This window comes from Annulohypoxylon maeteangense (assembly GCF_022496945.1).
Source record: "Annulohypoxylon maeteangense strain CBS 123835 unplaced genomic scaffold GGS22scaffold_15, whole genome shotgun sequence".
Taxonomy (NCBI): Eukaryota; Fungi; Ascomycota; class Sordariomycetes; order Xylariales; family Hypoxylaceae; genus Annulohypoxylon; species Annulohypoxylon maeteangense.
Genome location: NW_025953262.1, coordinates 668,305 through 694,055, shown reverse-complemented (window position 1 = coordinate 694,055; position 25,751 = coordinate 668,305). Strand labels below are relative to the sequence as shown.

General features: G+C 46.2%; 8 protein-coding genes across 8 annotated transcripts; 4 read left to right on the top strand and 4 right to left on the bottom strand.

The window, feature by feature from the left end:
* The first annotated feature begins 49 nt into the window (after positions 1-49).
* GGS22DRAFT_46647 (uncharacterized protein) lies at positions 50-1,151 on the top strand. Its single transcript, XM_047967152.1, has one exon. The coding sequence runs from the start codon at positions 261-263 to the stop codon at positions 879-881; it is 621 nt and encodes a 206-aa protein (XP_047816425.1). The 5' UTR covers positions 50-260; the 3' UTR covers positions 882-1,151.
* Positions 1,152-2,449, bottom strand: GGS22DRAFT_46646 (uncharacterized protein). The gene is made up of 2 exons (XM_047967151.1): positions 1,963-2,449; positions 1,152-1,878 (listed from the first exon to the last, which is right to left on the bottom strand). The coding sequence occupies exons 1-2, from the start codon at positions 2,191-2,193 to the stop codon at positions 1,423-1,425; spliced, it is 687 nt and encodes a 228-aa protein (XP_047816424.1). The 5' UTR covers positions 2,194-2,449; the 3' UTR covers positions 1,152-1,422.
* A 7,855-nt stretch (positions 2,450-10,304) lies between these two features.
* GGS22DRAFT_181109 (glycosyltransferase family 31 protein) lies at positions 10,305-11,909 on the top strand (the record flags this gene model as incomplete). The annotated part of the gene is made up of 1 exon (XM_047963837.1): positions 10,305-11,909. One exon carries the CDS (start codon positions 10,305-10,307, stop codon positions 11,907-11,909), a length of 1,605 nt encoding a protein of 534 aa, XP_047816423.1.
* Positions 11,910-13,486: 1,577 nt separating this feature from the next.
* GGS22DRAFT_191179 (BRO1-domain-containing protein) lies at positions 13,487-16,257 on the top strand (the record flags this gene model as incomplete). The annotated part of the gene is made up of 3 exons (XM_047965082.1): positions 13,487-13,732; positions 13,821-14,526; positions 14,585-16,257. The coding sequence occupies 3 exons, from the start codon at positions 13,487-13,489 to the stop codon at positions 16,255-16,257; spliced, it is 2,625 nt and encodes an 874-aa protein (XP_047816422.1).
* Positions 16,258-18,094: 1,837 nt separating this feature from the next.
* Positions 18,095-19,526, bottom strand: GGS22DRAFT_169799 (hydroxymethylglutaryl-CoA lyase). Its single transcript, XM_047962378.1, has 2 exons — positions 19,148-19,526; positions 18,095-19,077 (listed from the first exon to the last, which is right to left on the bottom strand). Exons 1-2 carry the CDS (start codon positions 19,433-19,435, stop codon positions 18,244-18,246), a joined length of 1,122 nt encoding a protein of 373 aa, XP_047816421.1. The 5' UTR covers positions 19,436-19,526; the 3' UTR covers positions 18,095-18,243.
* A 68-nt stretch (positions 19,527-19,594) lies between these two features.
* On the bottom strand, positions 19,595-20,924 carry GGS22DRAFT_169798 (uncharacterized protein). The gene is made up of 2 exons (XM_047962377.1): positions 20,567-20,924; positions 19,595-20,512 (listed from the first exon to the last, which is right to left on the bottom strand). The coding sequence occupies exons 1-2, from the start codon at positions 20,815-20,817 to the stop codon at positions 20,200-20,202; spliced, it is 564 nt and encodes a 187-aa protein (XP_047816419.1). The 5' UTR covers positions 20,818-20,924; the 3' UTR covers positions 19,595-20,199.
* On the bottom strand, positions 19,648-20,121 carry GGS22DRAFT_191177 (uncharacterized protein; the record flags this gene model as incomplete). Its single annotated transcript, XM_047965081.1, has 1 exon — positions 19,648-20,121. One exon carries the CDS (start codon positions 20,119-20,121, stop codon positions 19,648-19,650), a length of 474 nt encoding a protein of 157 aa, XP_047816420.1.
* Positions 20,925-21,443: 519 nt separating the features above from the next.
* Positions 21,444-23,524, top strand: GGS22DRAFT_169795 (P-loop containing nucleoside triphosphate hydrolase protein). Its single transcript, XM_047962376.1, has 4 exons — positions 21,444-21,784; positions 21,849-22,066; positions 22,119-22,444; positions 22,497-23,524. Exons 1-4 carry the CDS (start codon positions 21,601-21,603, stop codon positions 23,305-23,307), a joined length of 1,539 nt encoding a protein of 512 aa, XP_047816418.1. The 5' UTR covers positions 21,444-21,600; the 3' UTR covers positions 23,308-23,524.
* Positions 23,525-25,751: the final 2,227 nt, after the last annotated feature.

The window sequence follows — 25,751 nt, the reverse complement described above, 5'->3', positions numbered from 1 at the left end:
TGTTACATGATGCATTTGAATCTCGTATTCTAATAACTGTATTGTAGCTAGGTAATGTCCGAAGGGGTAGTAATGGGAAGATGTGGAAAACGGAGCCTGGTCAATGACCAAATGACGAGAAAATGAAAATAGATATAAAGCTAAGATGTCCCCTGTGGTATCACAATAATTACCTCTAGTTCACCAACAAAGAAAACAGGACATCGAAGCCTCTTACCAACCACCAACATCAACTTATCGCCCACCCGCTCACCGCAAACATGACGCGCCTTCTCCCCATCCTCGCAACGGCCTTCGGCCTCGCCTCAGCCCAAGGCAACTACCCGAACCAATCCGCGCCATTCAACCTCGTCATCTCGAGCTCGAACAGCACTCTCAACGGACAGAAGCTATCCGCCTGCCACTCGGGAGCAGCGGTCGAGTCCTTGTGCCTCGACTCCTCAATCACGACACCCCAATTCCAGACCTTCTACTTCAACGGTACAGCGCAAGAGACCACGTCTCCGGGCTTCCTGCCCTCCGGCTTAATCACCTGGACATTTACCGGCGGTGTGCCTGAATTCACCTCGAACACGGCGATGCAGTTCTTCTACAACGCGGCGTCGAACCTCGCGTTCCCCTTGATCTGGCCCTCTGCCGACAACGCGCAGCCAGTGTCCTTCACGGACGAGGGACTCCTGGCCGTGGGCGCGAACGTCAATGATGCAGTCTCCCCGCCGAAGCCGTTCGAGAACAACGTCGAGTATTTGACGGACCGCTGGGCTATCTGTGTGACCTACTGGCAGAGCTATGGATACACCGCCCTTCAGTACGTGATGGGCAACAAGGAGCCGCAGAACCCGAGCTGCCAGCTCGTGACTGTTAAGAGGGTCTACCTATAGTTATCTGTCTTGATGCGGAAGTGGATGATGTCAAAAATTCGGTTATCTCTACTGGCCAATTCTTGGGTACCTTGATACATGATACATACCCCTACATAGCCCCTTTAATATCTGCCCTAGTATCTCTATACGCTCCTTACTTAATTTAGGGCCTTGGGCATAATATATTCAATTCTCCTAGAAATTGACTTCAGTTTCTTTATTTACTCTCTTTGATGTGCAGTTAGCGAATGAATTGCTGACTATGTCTATTCTAAGTTGAACATAACCCCTAAAGTCATCAACATAACGATTGAGATGGCCCATATGAAGGCCCATGGTAGTTTCAATACCTAGGTAGGTATCCTCCTATTTAATCTAAATATTCAAACATGCAACGACTGAACACACCCAGTATCGCTAAACTCCGTCCCTATGCCAAAGATGCCTTGCCTCAAATGCTCCTATCCCTAGATGCAACCAATTCCGAACCATGCCCCACCAATGCTCTACCCAGAAATCCCATAAATCTATCCATATCGCCAAACTTAACCCAAAATATCTAGGGCTTCGTGCACATCTTGTTTGCCTTAAAGCACCCCTTACTCTCACCCAGGGAGTCCGGTTCTCCACTTAACCCATCGAAGATATCGTCCAGATTGAAATTAAAATCCGAAACGCCACAGCTCTTGCCAATCCAGTCTCCAAAGAACGAAACGGCATCAAGCCCGTTCTCGATAAACGTCTTGGCGCCTTCGACGGCTTTCTGGACTGCTTGGACGGATGAGCCGCCGGGAACCTTGTCGATGCCTTCTTCGACGAGGGTGACGACCGCTGAGAGCATCACGGCGCAGATGACGTTGTCGAGCTTGGATAGACCCTGGATGACGACGTCGATGATCGCGCCGGCGAGCGGTAGGTCGCACACGCAGGTGCCGGATGTCCAGAGGTTCCCGTCGTCGTCTTTTTCGATTGTGCTTGGGTCGAGTTGGTCTTGTGGTATGTTGGGGCCTTGGCACTGTAGTTCAGAGTCTTGTTAGCCTGATGATCTCATGTAAAGGGATAACATAGGTAGGGAATGTAGAGGATGATGGCTACATACTCCGACGGCGTTAGGATCTTGGTTCGCGTTTTGCGTGGGACACCAGGTCTTGCACGGAGCGAGCTCCTTGTCTAAGGGACCGGCCCCGAGGTAGGACATGCAGATTCCTATCCTGCCGAAGTTGGTGATCGTGGAGGCATCGTCGCGAGGGAGGACCGCGGCATAAGTTGGATAGATCGCTCCGAGGAGGAGGATGGTGGATAGGGGGGAGAAGAATGAAGTGGTCTTCATTGTGTAGGAAAGGGGTAGAGTAGAATGTGACTTGAAAGCGTGTGTATGTGTGTGAGTGGGTATGCTTGTTGATGACTTCACGTTTCTATTGCTTGGATTTGGGATATATGCTCATTATCTTTATATAGAAAGGTGAACTGAGCCTGAACTTCTGAAGGTTATCCCTTACCAAACGACAGCTAGGTAGGTACGTTATATATAGATACCTAGTTCGGTTATCAATATATTCATGTTTGTTAGACACATGAGAGTCAGGTCACGCAGCGACCTTGGAATCGCATTTCTACCTAAAATATTTCGTACCACATGATTGCGGCTTGTCCACTTTGACAACTCACGGTTCCTGTCCTCGAGCCAACAGAGGTCTATTTGTGATGTAGATAGGCTCAGTAAAATGCAAGAAAATCCCACCGGATAGTCTTTACCCGTGCTCTACTATATAGAAAATCGGAATATAACGATTGGTAAGTGCGGTGATTGGAGAAACGCAACTGGCGAGACTATTATTATCATATGGGTTGGGTATATTAATGAAATCGCTGGCCAGCAACGATAGGACAAACATGTCGGCGGCTGTTTCGAAACAAAATGGAGCTGACAGCCCCCAAGCCCTATACTAACGCCGGGCGCTTAAAATCGGATCGCATGTACGCCGGGAAGGTGTATCCGGAAATAGAAATCAACAGCGTCTCTGATTCGCCGGTCCTCCGCACAGCCCCGGCGAGGAAGGCGGCCTCTAGACCGCCTGCATCCGGAAAATTACCCCATATTTTCTTCATCCTCACAGCCTCTCGGAATCTAGGGATACCGTTTCTTGGCATCGTGAATCGACAGAAGAAGTGCCTATCAACGACCTATAATAAGTTGAGAGGCCGCTCGCCCAAAGTGCCACATCAACCTGCCTCAGCAATTTGTCACCCATGTTACGTCCACGCCAATTGGTGAGATTGACGAGATAACTCAGCATACCTTCTTTTTTATGGATTGACCAGATAAGAAAAGTGTAATATACATTACCGAAGAAATGTCGATTAAGAGGATACCCAAGTTGATATATCCCTATCATTGATACTTATTTCAACCCATTTACACATCCATTTGTACAGCCGGACGGGAGTAAAGTTACTCCTATGCGACGGAAGCTGGGAGTTGACTTTGATATCTCCGTGGATTACCACATGGCACCCGAGCGGCCTCATGGACGACCAAACTCGCAATTTACCAATGCCGAGGATTTGCATCCCATCTTCGATATACGCGGCCTTGGTCTCGACCATGTTCCACAATTACCGGCAGTTAACCTCACGTTCGGCCGATAAATGCTACAGTCCCTCTAAGAGGCTCTAGCTACAACCCGACTGGGGTAACAACGTAGCAACACAGCTGCTATTCCTATAACTTAGTCAGGTACCGTCAAACTTCTGAAACACCGCGGCTGCTATGCAACAGCAACATTAGCTACTACATAGACTGCATGCTTCTGGCCCTCGATATCCTCATCGGATGATAGATAGGATGTACTTGATGTAAATAGTACTTCGAGAAGTTTTAACAGTGACAAACATTAGAAATAAACGAATAAATATCGTGTCATCAAGCTTCGTACCGGGTGTACGAGTATAGCCGAATACCTACATACTTCTATTTAAAAGGCTTACCTACTGTGTATTGAAGTTTCCATTGCAAGACACATCAAACAACTAGACTCGATACTGCTCGCGTCGATAACCGAGTCGATATGACGAATGGGTATGTGCCGCTTTTTTCTCGGTTATGGAAACCGAGAAAGTTTGTCCCTTTTAGCGACGCTTCCATTCAAGTATATATGGCTGCTACATAGGAGTACTTCATTCTCAGAGAGAGAAGAAGCGAGGAAGCAATTAGAGTAACATGTGTCGTTTTCTAGTGAATCGTAGATAGTTTGCTTCTAATCACTAATATGCTGGGAGGTCTCTAACTGCTAGCAATGAGATTGTAGATACATCTCGTGAGTGCTATGTAGATGAATTGACCGGGCAACTAGGTGGTTGACTTTTCAACCCACTCTATTATCGAGCTCAAGTATAGTGTTTCTTCTTAATCCAACTAAGTATAGGTATTAGTTCATTCACACCTTAACTTCAAGCTGATCGTTCTATCCTGATGAACCTTGCATATCTTGGATGTCCAGTTTTGAGCAGCTCGTCTCCTATGCAGCTAGTAATGAGAACAGAAACTCTTCATTCATACTAGATTATAATGTATAGCGTGATTATAAGACCATTAACGCCGGTCTCTAACATAAACTCAGGGGTCGGCTCCTTTATCATCAGAGTAGAGCCTCCTAGGTGGATCGCCGCCAGGTTAAAGCCGCCTCCACTCTTTCCTTCTAACACTAGCCCTACCATCTGCGTGACTTACGAAACACTGTCGCGAAACAAACAAAACGTGGACGAGTAATTAGTATTTATAGTAACATAAATGACATTATTCCAAACTCAGCTACACTGCAAACCGTGATTTATGTTTCGAAGTTGCGGTGAGAGTATGCTTAGGACGTTCAACTTGAGGGACAGTAGTCGCTTGGCAACTCATCTTGGACCTGGGGAAGTCATGCTGGTAGCGAAATGGGCAGGGGTCAACGAGACGATATTTGCTAGTTGTAACGAATCTCTTGCGCTACGTCAGAGCAGTTTCCTAAGAACCGTCGTCGGGATGGCGGAGAATAAACAGCTCAACCAGTTTCAAGTACATGTGTTCTATTCCCGAACGCGTGGAACATGTCTAGCCTACTCAGCAGGTACCTAGTTTATTGTCCTGTTACACTACGAAATATCTGGGGTAAAAGGTGTAGCATATTGAATGAATAAGCGATACCCATATCCCCGATGGTCTTGTCTTATGGAGTCACAAGTTGGACAGGTTATTAAGGCATCAAATCTCAAGTACAAGTACATACCTAACATATGAAAGTTATAGGATCTGCGTGCTACCAACTAGGTGTCTCGCAGCGTAAGTGGCATGATAGATCTTGGCTATAGAGATATCAACCAACAGTAATAGGGGTTTGGAAGAAAGGCTACCGAGCCTACAAGCGTGGATGGAGAACCTCGTGGTCGCAAATCGTGACCGCTTGCCTTGGAAGTGAGGATGGAGTTAACGCTTCCGTCGCCGTCGTGGGGGAATGTGGATTGAACCGCACAGGGACCGAATTGTTCCTGCAACTTGTCGTTATGATCAACGGCGGAGAGGACACTTTATCAATCAATCTTGTGCTGGCCTTCTTATTAGGGTGTTAAGAGCCTGACCGATCTACAGAGCTATTTCTTTATTGCTGATGTTGGATCAGAGATCGACCCGTCCTCAACCCACCGAGTCGGTCCTAGTTAGTAAACCCCCTCCGTGTTTCATATTCAGGCTCTTGGTAGTAACGTCAGCCAGTCAGAGGACGGCTGTACAGCCGCGGCGCCATTGCTTATGGGGGTGTACGGGGGTGTTGTAGATCTTTTAGGTGTTCAGCCGCCTACCATGTGTGCGCAAAACACATGCTAAAGAGCCCATTGCTTGCTAACGGTTAGCCCGGTCGGCGGTTGACAAGCTGTCAAATCCAATAGTAGCGTTCCCCCTGAGATGCACCTGGGGCGGAATTGGCGATCTTACATGACTTTAGAGACACTACAGCTGCGAAGCGGTGCCTGAGGCTCCGTCTCTGGCTGATAGATGACTCCGGACGAGTAAATGCATTGGGTCTGCCCGATAATATGCACCACATGCACCGTTACTTTTCGTTGAGATAAGCCAACCGATTTTTACATGACAAGTTCTCGGTGACAAGACCGAGAGTAGCGTCTGCTACTGCACCACATACCTAGGTACATATTCGGTGATATCGTGGGGATCTCCAACCCGTCGACGCGACTAGAAGGCCAGGTATCACAATTACCGGTAGGTACTAGGTAGGTACCTATTAAACGTAAAAAGGGCAGGTCAAGTCTAAGGCTACCTGCAACCTTTGAAGTGGTCATTAAAATGGTCCAAGTCGTCCTACCTTCGATGCCGAGCGATCGAGTGGTAGTGTAAGCTGACACCAATCGCAAATTCGGAAGAGTACCAAACATATGGTAACAATCTGTGCGCTAGGACCAACATTACACTTGTCCTCCGTCAGAAGCTTAATTAGCAAACGCTGGATGGCGCCCTCTTTGGGATTTGGGACGATTCCAGGTTCAACTAATATGTAAGATCGAGGCTGGTCTAATAATAATTCCAATAGTAACTTCTTAGCCGAATCCTCCACATGCTTATGCTTATCTTGACGAACTGGCACGTTGCCTATTCGTGCTTTAAATCCCCTCCGTTGGTCGTAAAAAAGCACTGCAACGATGTTTGGGAGAGCACACAAGGCACATATCACGGCGGCTGGATGCGTACAGAATTGTGAGGTTTGTCAATACTAACCAATCATGGTCATCCATCGGCAATTGAGCCATCTATTAGGCACATTGCGACGGGTTTAGGCGTGGAAGATTCCTCCATAGAAATTCGATGAGCTGCCGATGCCAAGGCCTTTTAATCATTACCGGGACATAGTGCCCTGGCGGTCTGGTAGCCCTGAGAGCTCTGGAAAAGCGGCACATGCTACTGCTCTACACCAACAAGCGAACTTGTTGTTCTTGATGTTGTAGGGACGAAAGGGAAATAAGCTTCGTCGATATTGAGTAATGAAGTCGCGGCTCTTCTAGAAGGTCTAGAAGTTTTTACAAAGCAGTGGTCGATATATTCACGATAACACGCTCTAAAAGGGAAATATCGAATGGTTCATTCGTCAGCCCGTCCTGGCCGTCCTATGATCTATCGTCATCGTTCCAAGTTGTACCTACCGTTGGCATGCGTACCTAGTACCTAGTACCTAGTAATCTTGGAATTCGTGGGCGCTGAGATAGTGGACTCGTTGACGGAATTGACCCCCTGATCTGCGGCAGTGCCACCATGATGGCGAATAAGAAAAAAGTTGGAATTTCATCTTTCATTTCTTAATTTTCTAAAATCGGGTCTAAAAGCGGGTTACCTTGTAGGATCCCGCAGCATCGGAGATAGGACCGTCTCAATCGAGAAAGTAACCTTGGAACGCTTCCCCATCTGAGGCGCAACCTGTGTCCTAGTCATCGTGATATTCGCGATTGAAAATGTTGACAAACTCTTCATCGATGGCACCGGGAGTCCATCTTGATACGTAAGCCACGTCTCTGACCTAAGACATAAATATGATCGGTAATAGAATAGAGCAAGTGAAAAGGAAGGGTGGTCAAGTGAATTGATGTAATCAAAGAAGTCTGGCCGAGCTAGAGGACGCCGCGCGAGACATTCGAAACGAAGGCCCCACAGCTTACGAATGCTTTCCTCTAACGATGGTTAAGGGGGGCGGGTGGGTTGGAAGCTGTAGAGACAAACGACGTAATGATCTTCAGTACGGAAAGCCCATCTAGGCTGCTAGGGATACCCGACCAAGTTAGTTCGAGATCGAATTTAAGTAGTAGAGTGCTTCACTGCAAGTTCAGCACGATAAGGAATATAGTGCGCGAGGTCTGGAATTGAATCTAGAAAAGAGAGTTTATATGTAATGAAAGTAAGCTTTTCGAAGCTCGTATCTAGACCTTCAACTCAAGTAACTCATCCAATGTTCTATTAAAAACTCGGGCGAAATAAGGTACGCGTAACCTTCTTTCCAAATAGTTCTAGACAAGCTTCCCGCATCTTAAAGAGAGCAAACATGTGGTAGCGAGGGTCGGGATACAAAGTCCAAACGCATCTACATATAGAAAATAAACAGCGTTTTATTCACACACCAGTCTGCCAGTAGCATCTGTAGACTGTAGACTGTAGACTGTAGTACATAACATAACATGGATACACGCAGATACGGTGACCATAGCAACTTGCCATACTGACCTGACTGACCTGACTGACGTACTATGCGTATATTTTATCAGCCAGTTATGCTGACGCTTCTAAATTCAGACACTACTAGTTCATAACTGTTCCCTTCGTGTTGGAATTTAGTACAATCGTACAGGCAACCCATGGCGTAATGATCGCCACAAGTACCGCCAGCCACGCTCATAATTCGTACATATTATCGGAGAACGAATACAATCCTACCAAGGAAAGATGACGATGACGGCATTTCTCTTAAATCAGCCTGAGTAACCCACCCTCCACTTGGCCAGTTTTTTACCACCACCTTATGTAAGTGAGGATGTACATAGTGAAAATAGACAGTAAGGTTACGGTATTATCCGTCAATGCAGCCAGTGCGGCCAATGAAGCCAGTGCACTGAGATCGATATGTATACACCCGCGTACGATAGACTAATGTGGAATTCAAGCACGCCTAGCACGGCTAGGTCCAAGGTACATCCTTCAACGCGCGCATAATGCCAGAATCAAGATGTCCTAAGCCACTATTTGGTCGTTGGATCATTAAATCTCGTTACTATGCTGATATGTAGAACTTCCCGTATTTACGTATTTACAGTAAATAGTCAACATTGATCAGCGACTAATACGGCGTTTCCTACAGACTGACTGCATATCTGCATTGGCATTACTTATCATTTGGCAACCCATGCCGTTTCGTCGATTTGACTCGTGGGTTGCGAAGATCTACATACAGCCTGTACAAAAAAGCATCCGACCAAGTACCTGTTGCCCTCTTTCCCTGTTGCAGCTGTTGCAAGTTAAAGGCCTGCCACTGTTAATCATGATCATGGCTTGTCTGCTTGTTTCTTATGTCCTATGTAATTTACGCGTATCAAACCAATTGATCGCAATGTCACCACTAACTCTCATTTATACAACGACCCAATGAAGGAATACCGCCGCCAACTAAACCTGTATCAAACCTAGTAAAGTCGTCAACGGCGTATGTAATAAAACTACTATGCATTGTAGTTTAGTCTGGACTCTGAACGCTGAATATAGTGTAGGGAGTAATAGGGAGAGACGAATTTAGCGACTTTGTAACTTACAGCGCTATTATGTACCTAGCGACTTAAAAAAAAACAATCAAAGCCGTTGGAACGCATTAGATCGCATAGTTTCAATTGGTTCTTTACTCTTCTTGGAAGTTCAATTCCTGATTGGTTCTTAGTTCGTCCCGCTTCTCTTCCTTATTCTCTTTTCCTGGCCTTTCAAGTTCCTTCTCTCCTTGATCTCTCCTTGTCATTGCAGTTTCCGGTTTGCCCCCCCTCCAGGGTTATACCACGAAGAGAAAGTACCGCATACTACGCATACTACGACATCTACTGGTGCTAGGTATCGAAGGTACCCCCTGTCCGACCACGGATCTAATACTAATCCCTGCACCCCCAATTTATCAAACCCCTAATCGCCCGCGCCCGTTACATTGTGGCCATTTAGCACTCGCGTACCTGCTACATGCGCTGCGGTATTCCCTCTACTAGCTTCCGCTTGTAGTACGGAAGTGACACCCCTGTCGAGCTTTCCAAGGTTGTCTGGGTTGTCTGGGTTGTTTCTCTTCCAAGCGTTCGCTCTCTCACTTTTTTATGTACGGCTAGTACATAGTACTATTGTACCATCCATCCCTTCCCTTGATTGATCTCTCCTTTTTTTCCTTTTTACTGTCGAATTCCTCCTTCCTCGTCCCATCGCTTTGTTTTGTCTTTCTTCCTTCATCACTGGAAAATAACTTCAAACCCTTCACCTTCTTTGCTCTATCACTTCGATAAGCGCCCTACACGTCAAAGGGTGCGGAGCCTTTCGCCTTCTTTCAACCTTCGTCACAACTTTTCCCTCCCTTTTTTGTGTGAGGCGTCATTCGTTACCATATTACGTCGAGGTTGTTAGAATAGTCAGCAATCCGTTCCGAATAGGAGCAGTTTCACTGACATAGATTGTCAGCCGTCGCGCCGCATGCCAAGACAACAGACACGGAATTCGTTGATAACCGTCATCAAGTAGTTTGACGGTCGGCGTACAATTTTTTGGATAAACCGACAACAACCCCTCGCTGGTTATAATTAACAATTCCCAGGTTCCCTCCTGACATATACGTCACTGAGGGAATGACGATGGGTGCAAAAATGGCCTCATCGCATCAGAGGTTCTTTAGTATGCGGAACCCCTTCTCGAGATGCGTCCTATTCGCCGTCGCGCTGTTATTGCTGCTAGCTATATCATGGAAGTCCGACCGTATAGAGGATGTTGGGTCGAGAATAGTGAAGGCCGCTTCTACTCACAACAATAAGGCTAGTGTGCCGCAACAACCTCTGGGCGATGCTCCTCAAGCGAGCGACAAGGACATCGCCCCGGTGTCGAACCACGTGATGGACTGCAGTGTCAATTCTACTCATATGGGTGAGTTGAAGGCCAAGTATGAACTCGGAGACACCTTCCAGTATTTGAAGCGATATGTCAAGATCAACCGCCAGCCTATTGCTCGAAAGTCGATCACCAAGCTCACCCAGCCATTCCTCCCCAATTCTTTCACCACGGTTGATTTGCAACATCCGAGTACCTACGGAAGCGAACAATGTATCGAGCCTCTCCAAGTTCCGGTTTCCGAGTCGCCGTATCCCGCCACCGGTAATCTAACCGACTTTATGTTCGGCGTGTCAACCACATTCAAGCGATTTAGCTCGGATAAGACCAGCCCAGTTAATGAATGGACGTACTGGTTGACTGATGGCAAGGGAAATTCCAATGGTGGCAAGTTGGTACTGTTACTGTTGGACGCGACCGAGGATCAGATTCTACACGCTAGAACAATTCTGCACCACGCCGGAATTGACGTCGATGTTTACCATTCGGATTCGTCTATGGAAATGGCCGTTCGCTACCTTACTCTCATTCCGACGTTATATAACCACCCGGAACGAGTGAACAAGAAGTGGCTCGTGTCGTGCGACGATGACACCTTCTTCCCCAGTGTTCACGCACTAACCAAGAAATTTGAGTCCTACGATCCCGATGAGATGCTTTACATTGGCACTCTATCTGAGGACGTCAACAACGTTGATCGTCACGGATCACAGGCATTTGGTGGTGCCGGTGTCTTCCTATCGGTGCCACTAGCAGCTCAGATTACGAAGGATTACGAGACTTGTAAGACTGACGAGAAGATTCACGAATCAAACTCGGGTTGGGGTCCTCAGGGTGATATTCTTCTTCGCAAGTGCATTTACGAAAATACCGATGTGCGTCTATCTATCCTTCGAGGTCTTTACCAGCTTGATCTATATGGAGACCCGTCTGGTTTCTACGAATCCGGTGTTAAGCCCATCTCTCTCCACCACTTCAAGGGTGGCGGGTGGCACTCGGCCCTGCCCTGGGAATACACAAAGATCGCTCACATTTGTGGCGAAGACTGCACTCTTCAGCGATTCCAGACAAGTGACAACTACATCATCTCGACTGGATTTAGTGTTGCTCAGTACCCCCTGGGCACCAACTTCAACCTTGCTCAGATGGAACGGACATTCGCTGCCGCGCCCCAGGATAAGGGGTGGAACTTGGACTACGTTTTCGACCCGCAGCGACCTAGCCTTTTGAAGACCGGTCGCAAGATTAGCTGGGACCTCCAGGAAGCGCGCGTGAATGAAGATAACACGGTCAGTCATACTTATGTGCGAAAGGCCAACGACTGGAGATGGGTTGACCGAAACGGCGAGCAAATGACTCAGCTCGACGGTATAATAGAGCTTGTTTGGATCCCGTAAGGAGACAGCGCCATCGTTTTTGATATGATATAACGATATTAGACGACGGAATAGGAAATGGGAGATGTTTTATGCATCTACTCATGTTGGATGGAGAGGACTGGTTTGGAAACCCGTGCCGGAGTTAGTTATGGATACAACGCGAACACTCCTACACAGGCGTCATCAAGTCGACATTTATCTTCCTGGCCCTTTCGAATTCCCGAGCATCAACCAAGTTAGCTTAACATGATGATTTCAACGTTTTGCATAATGGTTGCGTTCATGGGAGCGGATTGATTGTTTTGCATTCTTGCACTACTATTGATCATAGAACGTTGAATAACCTTCTTGCACTACTCGGGCCGACGTGGCGTTGGACAAACTGCCCGTCTTTGTCAGCCTCGTCCGCGTCCAGATTGTACATTTTATTAGCGCTGGTTACCGCACCGACCCGTCGAAAGATCCCGATAATGCATAATACTCTCAACGCAGTCGATCCTTTTTTCCTTTATCATCACCTTCTACCCCCTTGATTAGTTTCGCCAGAGAAACCATATACCTACGACATACTTCATACTCTACTTAACGAAGCATTTCGAACTTGGCGTCAGTGGCGATCGTGATGGTCGTGCACAGCATTTACAAATGGCATTTTATTTCATCTCAGTATGCCGTCTGAGGATATCCAGCCCGCTTTTTGTGAGCTACATTCGATTCACCGGGCCCCTTTTTGTATCATAGATTTGTTGACCGGGTAGGGGAGTTACGAGCATTAGATGTCTAGCGGGGAACATGATGTAGTGTGTTCATTGCAAAAAAGAACTTCAGGTTGGCAATTTTGGTGGATCTTTTTCTTGGGGGTTTATGGTGGTGGTTATTATGCGCCGTACTGGAGGACGTCGCCGACTCGGAATCGAAGTGCTCGAGACGAAGTATGCGAATGTGCCGCTTACGGCTGTACATATTTAGATAGGCCAAAAAAAAAACATGACCAAAAGATTATATGAGTCTGGGTAGTGATTTTATTAAGAAAGCAAGAGTGATGAATTTTATTGTCGCGGAACGAATGTACTTATGGAAGACTTTACTACCTACCTACCTACTTGATCTATAGTTGATCAATTTCTCGGTCTTAGTAAACCTATCATGTAGTTGGTTAGTATTAATATATTTTCCGAATACATATTCAAACGTCTCGTAAAGAAAAATATAGAGATTTTTAAACTGTTCACAGGAGAATCTTACCATCAACAATTGTTGAAACTTAACAACGTTGAAGTTAATGAGTTACGAACCAGAATTGACAAGAGGTTTCCAAGGTTCTGTCACAGAAAAAGAGCTCAGGCACGCAGCCAATAACAGGCATTGGAGCAAGTACCCATTACGTACACGCGACAGCAGAAATAGCTGCCCCGCACCCCACCGAATTAAGGAAACAACAGCCCAAAACAAGACCAGTTCCTTGTGACAGGCGGGATGAAGTCATTTACCTACTACAAGGTTTGGAATCGTATCCGTACCTCAACTTTCTTTTACGTGGCCGTTTTTGTTGTTGTTTCTACCTAATCCTTGCTTTTACAATACATTTGTCCGCCATGCAAACCAACGTTCTCGCCGTTCCGTTCCGCAAGGGAACCCAGCTGTCGCTGTCGGCAGCTATCCGGCAGTACATATCTACCAAATATGACCAGCATCCGGATATGTTTCGGCAAGACCTTGAGGTGATCGATGCTTTGAGGCGCGACGCTGTAAACGTGCGCGAGCCACATCCTAGCGGCGTCGCAAGATTGCAAGCCTACGCTGGACAGCTGGTCTGGATCGGTGGAAAGTTTCCTATAGATGTATGTTTCCTTTGACTTGGTTTGCTTAGTATAATATATGATCATACCATCCTTCATAACTCTTTACTTACCAAAAGCCCTCTATCAGATCGGCGCAGACTTCACGTGGTATCCTGCCTTGGGTTACAATACCGAACGACCTATAGTACATAATAATCTAAAATTCGAACTTTCCAATATCCTCTACAATATCGCCGCGTTATACTCTCAGCTAGCCATAGCTGGCAATCGATCTAGCACGGATGGACTCAAAATCGCTGCGAGCTATTTCAGCCAATCGGCAGGTATTTTGACACACTTGAAGAATGATGTTATACCTGAACTGCGAACCACTCCCCCGGAAGATATGGACGAACATACATTAGACTCGTTGATAAAGCTGCAGTTAGCTCAAGCTCAGGAGTGTTTTTGGCAGAAGGCCGTTATGGACGGCTACAAAGACGCATCGATCGCGAAGCTATCCGCCAAGGTGTCAGATCTATACAATGAAGCGGGTGAAGCAGCAATGAGGTCGGAGGCCATAAGTAGTAGTTGGATTCACCATATGAGTGCGAAACACCACCACTTTGCTGCCGCTGCTCAATATCGCGCTGCCTGTGATTGCCTCGAAAAGCGAAGGTACGGTGAGGAGGTAGCAAGACTGCGCGATGCTGTTGCGTGTGTGACGGAAGGACTTAGGGAGAGTCGTGGTGGTTACCTACACAAGGCAGTAGTGGAAGACTTAAATGGACTCAAGAGAAGAGTAGAGGAAGATCTGAAGCGGGCGGAAAGAGACAACGACGTGATATATCTAAGTACGCCTCCCTTTACAACATTGCGATGGAATAATCTCAAGACTAATTATTGCTATAGATCCAGTACCACCAAAGCCAGAACTCAAGATCTTAGATCGAGCCACTATGGCAATCGCACGAATACCACCACAAGTGTCAGCACCATTGGATTATCTGAGTGAGAAGGGGGAGTTCGGCCCCCCTCTCTTCACGAAGCTTGTTCCATATTCCGTTCATATTGCCGTCTCTATCTACGAAGAACGAAGGGATCGTCTTGTCAACCAAAACATTATCGAAAAACTCGAAACATTGAACGAGAGGATTCATGAGATTTTATCATCACTCAACCTCCCCGGCTCACTCCAGGCCTTTGAAAAGCCACTTGGTCTACCAGGAACACTCGTTCAACACGCCGAGGAAATTCGTCAAGCGGATGCCTTAAATCGGTTACAGAGAAGCTTTGCGGATATTGATAAACTGCGAGCTTCCGATTTAGCCGTATTTGAGGAAGGAAAAAATCTACTACAAACAGAAGAGGATGAAGATATTCAATTGCGTAGGAAGTACGGCACAGATCGATGGGCCCGACCCGAAAGCCGTTTTGAGCCTGACCAAGGTTTGAAACTCTGGAACCAGGTGAAAGATGCAGAAGGGTGGTTTGCGAATAGCGAAAGCAGCGACGCGGTCGTACGTGACAAGTTTCATGGCATTGAACCCACTTTGGCCGTTCTCAATGGTCCAGATCGTGGCATATTGGACTATGTGCCCTCATCCCGTCGCACCGAAATTCCAGAAACGCTCAAACCTTCGATTGGCCGTTTACGCACAGCTTATAATAATATAACTCGTCTTGAGGGTCGTCGTCGTCGAAAGGCCGAGGTTCTTCGTGAGAAAGCCCGCAGCGACGACATCAAGTCCGACATTCTAGCCGAAGCGGCACGTCTAGAGCGCTCCCAGGCAGTAGCAACCGCTATCGTTCCTGCGCACTTCGAAGAGTTCTTCGAGAAACGCCTAGACTCGCGCTACGAACCCGATATCGAGCTCGTGCAAGCAGAGGGCACCGAACAGGAGAAGCTTGTCACGGAACTGATAAGAGTAAACCGTGAATTCGAGAGCCAGAAGAAGATGGTGGGCGACAAGGGTAACAGAGAAAGGGAACAGGCTCTTCAAAAGCTGGAGAACGCATATTACAAATATAAGGAGTTGGTTAGCAACGCGGAGGCCGGGCGCAAGTTCTACAACGATCTCAGCCGTATAGTAGGTGGTTTTCGAGACGGCGCCCGGAACTTTGTAGCGGACAGGAGACACGAGGCGCGCTTGCTCGAGGACGAGCTAAACATGCCGCCGCTGGGCAACCTGAGCTTAGGCAGCCAGCAAAGCCACATGCAGCAGCCAGTCCCGTCAGCTAGCTCTTCCTCATACGGTCTAGACGACGGCACGAGCTACCAGACCCAACGACAGCAACAACAACAGCCTCAGAACTCATTCATGTCGCCCCCCGTCCAGCCTAGACAACAAGTCCAAAGCCCCCCCGAAGCACGCATCCAATCGTGGGCGCCGGCCGCGGAGACAGTGGCGCCGCAGCCGCAGCCGCCGAGGGCGAACCCTATGCAGGGTGTTTGGAACCCCGGCGCGGGCATCAAGTTCGCCAGCCCGTCGCCTGGGGCGGATGGCGCGGGGAGTGCTGCTCAGCAGGATAAGAGAGCTGTCAGTGGGACTTGGGATAGGAATGGTGCGATTCGGTTCGGTTAGGAGGCGAATACGTCGCGTCGGAGGTGTTAGGGATGGGTTGTTAAGGGGAGGGAGGGGGATGGTGTGGTGAGTTAAATACCTGGTTGAGAAGGGGAGAGGGAGGGGGTGTACATGATTGTATTTTATTAGAGGGTGTGGTTGTGAGGTATGGTTTATGACGTGTGCCTGCTTGTTGATGTTAGCTTGCTTTGCGGGCGGGTTGTACATAGTGCTGTTTACCTATAGGTATTAAAAGAGTGTATTGTATGTTGAGGTGATGGTACTACTTGCTACGTATAGTCGTATAGTGTAAGTACCTAGGTAGGTTATGACTGTGGTGATGTTTGATTTATTGCCATTTAATACGCAGTCCTTGGAAGAGTTATACGACGAGATCTTGCCATTGCTATATAGCAGGCAATTAATCTTATGTATGGATATCTTACTATGGCTACTAGGGGTTGAGTTATAGATGTTTTTAGGTGTGACCAAACATAAGAATCATCTTTCATAGCCCCCATTTACAAGCAAAGGAGGGAAATTGTAGCATACATAGATAGGTTTCCCGCTTGGTGGTAGCCAATATTACTTATGACTTTTGATAATTTGAGTTAGAATAAGGGAGAAGACATACCTATCCACCTACATATATTAGGTACCTACCTAGTACCTACTCAGGAGGTAGGAAATGAAATGCACAATTATTTTGAAATTATCTTCTCTAGGTACACGTGGCACCCGCATGATATATATAAACTTATCCTCAACAGAATTCTCTTTTCTTCTTAACCAATTTCAGAGCTGGAATCGAAGGTAGACAAGGATCCTCCCAGTGAATTCACGAACGCCAAGCTGCAGCATAATTCAAGTCACGTACAATACCTACATACCTACCTAGGTGGAGTAGAAGAAAAGTCGTCATCGCGAATGAGTGCGTACATATCTCATATAAGTCTATCAGCTACTCCCCACTTACCTCGTAGATACATTTTCGTGATGCTTACATGCTATGCAACCCAGGCATCGCACGAACCTCTGTATGCCCAAGACTTCTGGCTTAACATTCTTCGAGGCAGAAGCAGCGATCTTTATCCTCGACCTCACGTCTCGCTACGGGAATTATTCAAAACGCTCAGCTTCCTCTGTATCTCCTTTTCTTCGCCAGGACCTTTGCAGAATACAACTTCACGTAAACTTAACTCAACGCCAATCTCACTTCTAAGATGTGGCAGTCACCAACGCCTTGTACTGGCAGTGGCAAATTCTCTATGTACTACTGAAGATACCTAGATACATACGAACGAGTATGGACCCTTGACAGAGCCCGACAACTCTGTTGGTCTTGAGCAACACTTGACGATGCAAGTCATATCTCCAAGTGAGGGATATAAACCTAAGAATACCGGGTCTCAGGCACAGCTGATTCTGGACTACCTACATTGTATCTCCCGGCGCAGTCCTTGATAGAAGCGAAAGAGTATCTAAAACTAGGTGGGTAGCAGAAAAGACCCGAATAACATATTTACTAGCTCCACTTATTAGCTTAAGTAGAAAAGGACAAAAAGCGCAATCTCGAATTGCTAGTATTCCTTGGGTTAAATCCTTGTTCTGGGGGATGGTGTCTTAATGAATTTTAATTTAATATCTAGTAGCATGTCGTGAAGCGGTGAATGTGACACTCGTCGTAAAAAACTGAAATAACAAGGGAGGAGAAAAAAAGAGCAAAATCCTCAATCCCGGTTCTTCTGAATGCGAGACCTACGAAAAATTCTTCTTATATTCGGGTTGAAAGCCTGGCTAACCCTTTCGAGATACGTACCTGCAGTGTATGAATGGCCTCAATCTATGAATACGATTTTATGAGGAGATATACGAACTAGGTGACTTTTTCAGTAAAAAGGAGAGGCCACGATAACCCATAAGATATATCTCATCGCCTCGCATGGGCAAATACATACCTAGTACCTACCTACATATAATATTTATTTCCGTTACCCCATACAACCACTACGACGCATCAACCCCTATTTTACGAGCCCCAAGCACCGCCTTCCCAACAGCTGAATCATTCAACCTGCCCAGCTCCCCCGAGATCCACTGCCCAATATCCGCCATAGCATCCAGATCAATACCCGTCTCCATGCCCAAACTCTCGACAAAATAAACCATATTCTCCGTCGCCACATTCCCAGTGGCCCCCGGACTATACGGACACCCGCCCAGCCCGCCAACCGCACTATCAAAAGTCCTGATCCCGTGCTCGAGCGAAATAGCCGTGTTAACCAACGCCTGGCCGTACGTATCATGGAAATGCATCGCGATATCCTCCTTGCGGATCCCCGCCGCCGCCATGCAGCGCAGCAGCTCCTGGACCCTGGGCGCGGTTCCCATGCCCGTGGTGTCGCCGAGCGAGATCTCGTCAGCGCCCATCTCGAGCAGCGACGTCGCGATCTCCGCGACCTTGTGCGGGTCGACGTCGTACCCTTCGAACGGACACCCTAGCACGACGCTGATGTACGCGCGCGCGCGGAGGCCGAGCCCCTTGGCGCTTTGGATTACGCTGCGGAAGTTTTCGAGAGAGGTCGCGATGTCGGTGTTGAGGTTCTTCTGCGAGAAGCTCTCGGTTGCGGCGGCGAATACGGCGAGTTCGACTGCGGGTTTGGCGCTTACGCCTTCGAGGGATTGTGCTTGTGTGAGGTAGGTTCCTGGGTGTTGTTTGAGGAGGGCAGAAGCGTTTTCCACGCCCTTTGCGTTGGGCGCGAGGAAGGAGTATGTGATTGGGATGGGCGAGGCGATTTTGTTGGTGAGGATATGTTCGAGGATTGCGCTGGAGTTATCCATCTAGAGCGAATCTTCGGGTTAGCTTTGACTCTTGCGCATTATTCGTGGTTCACAATCCGGGAAGACTAACTTGGGGTACCCATTTTGGAGAGACGAAAGACCCAGCTTCTATGAAAGATACTCCAGTCTTCGCCAGTCTTTCGACTAATTCGATCTTAGTAGCTAACGGGATCGACTTCTTCTCGTTTTGTAGTCCATCTCTTGGACCGACTTCTACGATCCTCACTCGGTTATCGGGACGAGGTGCGGCGGCCGGGTTTTTCACGTCGGAAGCTGTCGCAAAGCATCGTCGAATGCGGGAAGCTGCTGGAACAGGCCGGCAGCGAGCCAATCGAATCATGGGGCGCACCGACGCCATCTTCTATTCATTTCGATGGTTTAAGCTCTTAATTGCCGTTCTCTTACTTTCTTCGGCTTTGAAATGCCCCTCGAATGTTGTAAGAGGAGCTCGGCTATTACTGGCTCTAGCTCATAGCTGCAAATCGGGGTTATGAAGTCATAACTGAGATCACGTGATGGCTGTATTAATGCATTTCTATTTTCTAGAACGAATAATGCAACAATCCGTTATTACAGCTCTTCTTCTTCCTCCTCTTCCTCGTCACCCCAAGAAATTATTCTTTGCCCAAAACGTCCCAAGTAAATATCGGCGATTACTTCGCTTACGGTCCAAATCCGTCGGCGGTTTGCGATATTCATCAGAATCTTTGGAACACCTTTTCGTGGCCAAATGTTCCTTTCCGCCCAGAGGTATATTCCCTTGTAGTGTTCTTCTCGCCGCAACGCGCCTATGCGCATAAGTTCTGGCACTTCGGGAAACCAGGGCATGTTCTTTTCGAGAGCATTCTTCCAAAACGAATGTCTACCGTGAACCAGGGAATGAAGTGTCCAAGAAGCCTTGAGTACATCAAGCAAGCATTCGGCGGGGAGTTGATGGAGGATTTTGCAAATAGCGGTAAATGGCAGCTTCCCAAAAGGGTCATGTCTTACTTTGGAGCTGAAGTCTACAATCCAACTTGGTCTTTTGAAATACACGCCCGCCATAATGGATCCCACCAGGAACGTTAGCTCAGCTGAACGCGACGGATTCGCGACGAAATACTCTTCACTTTCTAAGCTTTTCTAAGGCTTTCCGTGCCGTTTATTTGCGCCGGTGAGGAGTTCCAACCCGGTATAACTATTTGACAAAGAGGAGAAACTTGAGTCAAGCTCGCTTGCGTCTATATGGAGAACCGGATCGACAGCTTTTGGATTCAGAATTCGTGCCAATATTTCGAGGCATGGCCAGTGAAACGGGTGTACGGTTATTTTATCCTCGCTGAGCCTGTAGCACTCATAATCGTACTCTGAAGGTATGGTTTCGTTTCGTTTATCATCGGGGTACAGTTCGATCACCCCTTCGGCCACGAGTCTTGCCTTTCCGGACATAATTGTTCTGGAAATTTTAGCTACTTACTCGAAATATACTTTTAAGACCGTTAATACTCACTCGTCTTCGTCGGGAAGATAGCCTACAAAGTATATCCCTCTGACCCAAGCAGTTTTATCCCATCCACCCAAATTTCTCGGATTATAGCCAATTTTGGCTCCCTTGAGAGTCGGACACGGTTGTCGACCTCTAACTTGGTTATTATTTTGGTAAATATAGCCCCCAAACGGAACGCCACAAATAGCACAGTAGCATTCACCCCCACACTGAATCGGTTTGTGTTTAGGGGGTGCCGGCAATGAGGTACTCATATTGCTATTGTTCTGCGAGTATTTAAGTTGAATCTGCGAGGGCCAAATGAGCTATCATGTCATGATAGCGGCATAAACTCTTGATGGAAGCGATCATTGAATTAGCTCGTTGGGTATTTCCCAAGTATCGCACCTATAATAAGTGCATGATGGTTAAAGTGCAATGGAAACACTAAATTGGAAGACTCTTTCATGAACAGTTTTAATTATTATACTTTCATATGAGAGAGATGTTACCTAACAGAATGATAGGTAGCTCCTTACTCCTCTGAATATGCTGATATGACAAGAGCATCCTTAGCTCAACGTAGCAACTTCCGATTGACGCTTTACTCAATAGGTCCCTATAAGTCTACATGAATGTCAAACAGTCGAAATATGATTAAAATAAATTAGAGATTGTTTTCTAATGTATTATGAGTATAAATAGCTTGCTGTTTAGTTAATGTGTTGTTAAACCTGATAACTTTCTAAATGTACCTATGTTGTCGAGTCCACCTAGGTACTCCAGTTTGCACAGACCACATGCTCTGTTATGTAATCATGTGACTTACCAAATGTGGCTATTATTACCCCCACCTTTTACTGCGCCATCTTCCAGGTTATTGTAGCTTCTGCAACGGACCCGATTTTAGGAGCTTCCCTCTGCAATCCAACGTCAACAGTGGCTGGAGCTAGATAACGTTGCTCTATAGCAAATAATTGGGCTACTTCATTAGGAGGAGCAACACTCAAACCCTCGACCATACCTTTGGACCGCTTTCGCTTGTATTTTGGGACATCATGTCCGACCCTCGAGAATCTTCCTCTTATTCCATCGTGCCGAGGATTCGGTACAACACCGTCGGCGGTGTCAATGGACCTTTGGTTATATTAGACAACGTCAAATTCCCTCGTTATAACGAAATCGTCACCCTCACACTTCCCGATGGAACTGAGAGGTCTGGACAAGTCCTCGAGGCTCGAGGTGAGCGATATAAAAGCTAAATGCAGCATCTTCTACAGCTCCTAACTGGATTTCCCTACTATAGGCAACCGTGCGGTCGTTCAAGTTTTCGAAGGCACATCAGGTATCGATGTCAAGAAAACGAAAGTCGAGTTCACCGGAGAAAGCTTGAAGCTGGGTGTATCTGAAGATATGCTGGGGCGTATCTTCGATGGATCTGGTAGAGCTATCGACAAAGGACCAAAGGTGCTGGCCGAGGACTACCTCGACATCAACGGTAGCCCTATCAACCCCTACTCGAGAGTACGTGTCTCTACATTAAGAATAAACGACATTCCGACTAATTATCAAGTAGGTCTATCCCGAAGAGATGATCTCGACCGGTATCTCGACTATCGACACCATGAACTCGATTGCCCGAGGCCAAAAGATTCCAATCTTCTCCGCCGCCGGTTTACCTCACAACGAAATCGCTGCTCAGATTTGCCGACAAGCTGGCTTGGTCAAGCAAAAGGGCGCTACGAACAAGGGTGTGCATGATGACCACGAGGAGAATTTCTCTATCGTGTTCGCTGCGATGGGTGTCAACTTGGAAACTGCCCGATTCTTCACTCGCGATTTCGAAGAGAACGGCAGTTTGGAACGTGTTACTCTCTTCCTTAATCTTGCAAACGACCCTACGTATGATGGCCTTCCCTTTTGTTTCATAAAATATGCGGCTAACAATATATAGGATCGAACGTATTATTACCCCTCGTCTTGCTCTTACTACCGCCGAGTACTACGCCTACCAACTCGAGAAGCACGTCTTAGTCATTCTTACCGATTTGTCCGCATACTGCGATGCCCTTCGAGAAGTTTCTGCCGCCCGAGAAGAAGTGCCTGGTCGACGTGGTTTCCCCGGTTACATGTACACTGATTTGTCAACCATTTACGAACGAGCTGGTCGTGTTGAGGGACGAAACGGTTCCATCACTCAGATCCCTATCCTAACGATGCCGAACGATGACATTACGCATCCTATCCCTGATTTGACGGGCTACATTACTGAGGGTCAGATTTTCGTTGATCGTCAGCTCTACAACCGTGGTATCTACCCACCAATCAACGTGCTGCCGTCTCTCTCTCGTCTCATGAAGTCTGCCATTGGTGAGGGAATGACCCGAAAGGACCATGGTGATGTTTCCAACCAGCTATATGCCAAATATGCCATTGGTCGTGATGCCGCGGCTATGAAGGCTGTCGTTGGTGAGGAAGCTTTGTCGGCTGAAGATAAATTGTCCCTTGAATTTTTGGAGAAGTTTGAGCGACAATTCGTCGCCCAAGGCGCATATGAACAGCGAAGTATCTTCGATTCGCTAGACATCGCATGGAGTCTCCTACGTATCTTCCCTAAGGAACTACTCAACCGTATCCCCGCCAAGATTATCCAAGAGTACTACCAACGATCCGCTGCAGACCGAAAGGGCAAGGGCAAGGAGAAGAATGATAAGGGTGTCAAGGACACGGATGGCGCCCAGGAGGAGAACCTTGTCGAGGTATAAGCATGTTATCGACTGAGGACGAGTATGACGGATGAATGTGTATAGTTTAGTAGTACAGGCGGAGTACAGGTTACTTATCATCAGCATTCAATACAATGATCGTTTCAATGGACGTGAAGGTCCTTACAATATTATCTTTCTAAAACATGAGTTTACAACTACAATTGTTGATCAGTAGGGAGACAAGATCGAGTACAAACATCCATGGGTGGCTTCATGTCTAAGAATACAGCATGGGTTAAATGTTTCAAAATTACCTCCCTAGACTTAACAAACAATTATTCCGAGAGACTCGGGAATAAATCTATATTGATTTCACCCGGTACTCCGTCGCAACGGATTGATGATACGGAATCGTCTGGCTATTGTTCAACAAACATGTTTGACCTTGACCTTTGCCACTAGGCCAAATGTATGATCCAGAAACAGTTATTTCAATTTCATTCTCATGTTTCCTAGAACACTCCTCTATGTTCTATAGAAAATATCACAACCTCAACTACAATAGACGAACTTCAAGACCTACATAGGTATGAATAACCTTGAAGCTTCAAAGTACCCCTTACAAACTATTACCTACTCAGCTGATCTAGATTGATTTTATAATTACCATTAACGTATGGTCAGCTGAGCGCGTCCCGATGAAAGGCGAGAATCATGATGAAAGGACGGCAAAGCGCGGGGAAGCCTTGAAGGATCTAGGTACCCTTGCCAAGCAATTTAAGGCTCGCTGGACCATACCGGAAAGGGGTAAGCTCTGGTAAGGTCAACCCCGCACGAGCGGTGGAACCTTAAAAGAACATGGGGAATTCGGTCCTTGAAATTATCCTTACAGGTGAGTTTAGAAATCCACCATTCAAAGACAAGTATTCTTCTTCCGTTTTTTTCATTCTTTATACCGCTTTCTTCTGACAATTTTACAGCTCGGCAGGCCCACTTTAATCACCCTTTTAACCTTTTTAAAAACGCTTTATTAATTACGGTTAATTTAAATTTAAAGTTTTATTAATTTTAATATTAAAATATTTTAACTTTTAATAAACGTATAATTTTTTTTTTTTTAATTAAATTATTTTTTATTATAAATAATTTATTAATTAATTTATTAACCGTTAAAAAAATTAATCGTAAATTTAAAACATTTATTAATTAAATTATTTATTAATTTATATTTTATTTTAATAATAAACCACGTAATATAAAAAAAAAAATTAAAATTTTAATTTAATTAATATATTATAAAATATTTTTAAAATAATTTATTATCCGTCCGAAGGACATTTTTACGCTGAAACTTTGGAAATTATTATGGGAAATTGATAAGGTAATTGATAAGAAACTGATAAGTAATTGATAAGAAACTGATAAGTAATTGATAAGAGATCTTGCGCACCTGATTGGCTCAAATCTTCTCTAGCGCGTTGCCAAGCCTTGGCAAAACCTTAAATTCATCCGCGTCTCTGATTGGGTGCATCCCCTTCAGCTGATTACCTAAGCTTCGATTCGACTGATCTTTCGATTGAACTGATTTACCTACCTACGAACCTACCTACTTTTGAACCTACCCACCTACCTACTTTTTCAACCTACTTTTCAACCGACTTTTGAACCGACTTTTGAACCGACTTTTGAACCGACTTTCGAACTGACTTTCGAACTGACTTTCGAACTGACTTTCGAACTGACTTTCCAACTGACTGTTGAACTGATTATTCAATTGAATATTCAATCAAATTGGCGACTGATTTATTAGATAAGTATTGATTGCATCTGGGGACTGGACCAGGGACCAATTTACTGACGTCGCATTCATCTAGGGACTGATCTAACGATTGAACTGATATAAAAACTAATCCAGGGACTGATTTACTGACTGCTGAACCGATCTAGGGACTGATCTACTGACTATTTGACTGACTGTTGAACTGACCGTTGAACTGACTTTTGAACTGATCCAGGGACTGGATTCAGGACTGGATCTAGGACTGATTTACTGACGAATCTATAGATCTATTTACTTACTTCGAACTGATCTAGGGACTGATCTGACTATTCAACTAACCTATGAACTGATTTGGGGACTGATTTCGGTACTGACCTGACTAATCGTTGATCCAGATTTACTGACTAATTTACTGACTGCTGAACAGATCCAGGGACTGGATCTATTGACTGATTTACTGACTTTTGAACTGACCGTTCAACTGACCTTTGAACTGATCTAGGGACTGGATTTAGGACTGATTTACTGACTTTGAACTGATCTAGCGACTGACTTTTGAACTGATCTAGGAACTGACCTTTCGACTGATTTCGGTACTGACCTGACTAATTTACTGACTGCTGAATAGATCCAGGGACTGGATCTATTGACTGATTTACTGACTTTTGAACTGACCGTTCAACTGACCTTTGAACTGATCTAGGGACTGGATTTAGGACTG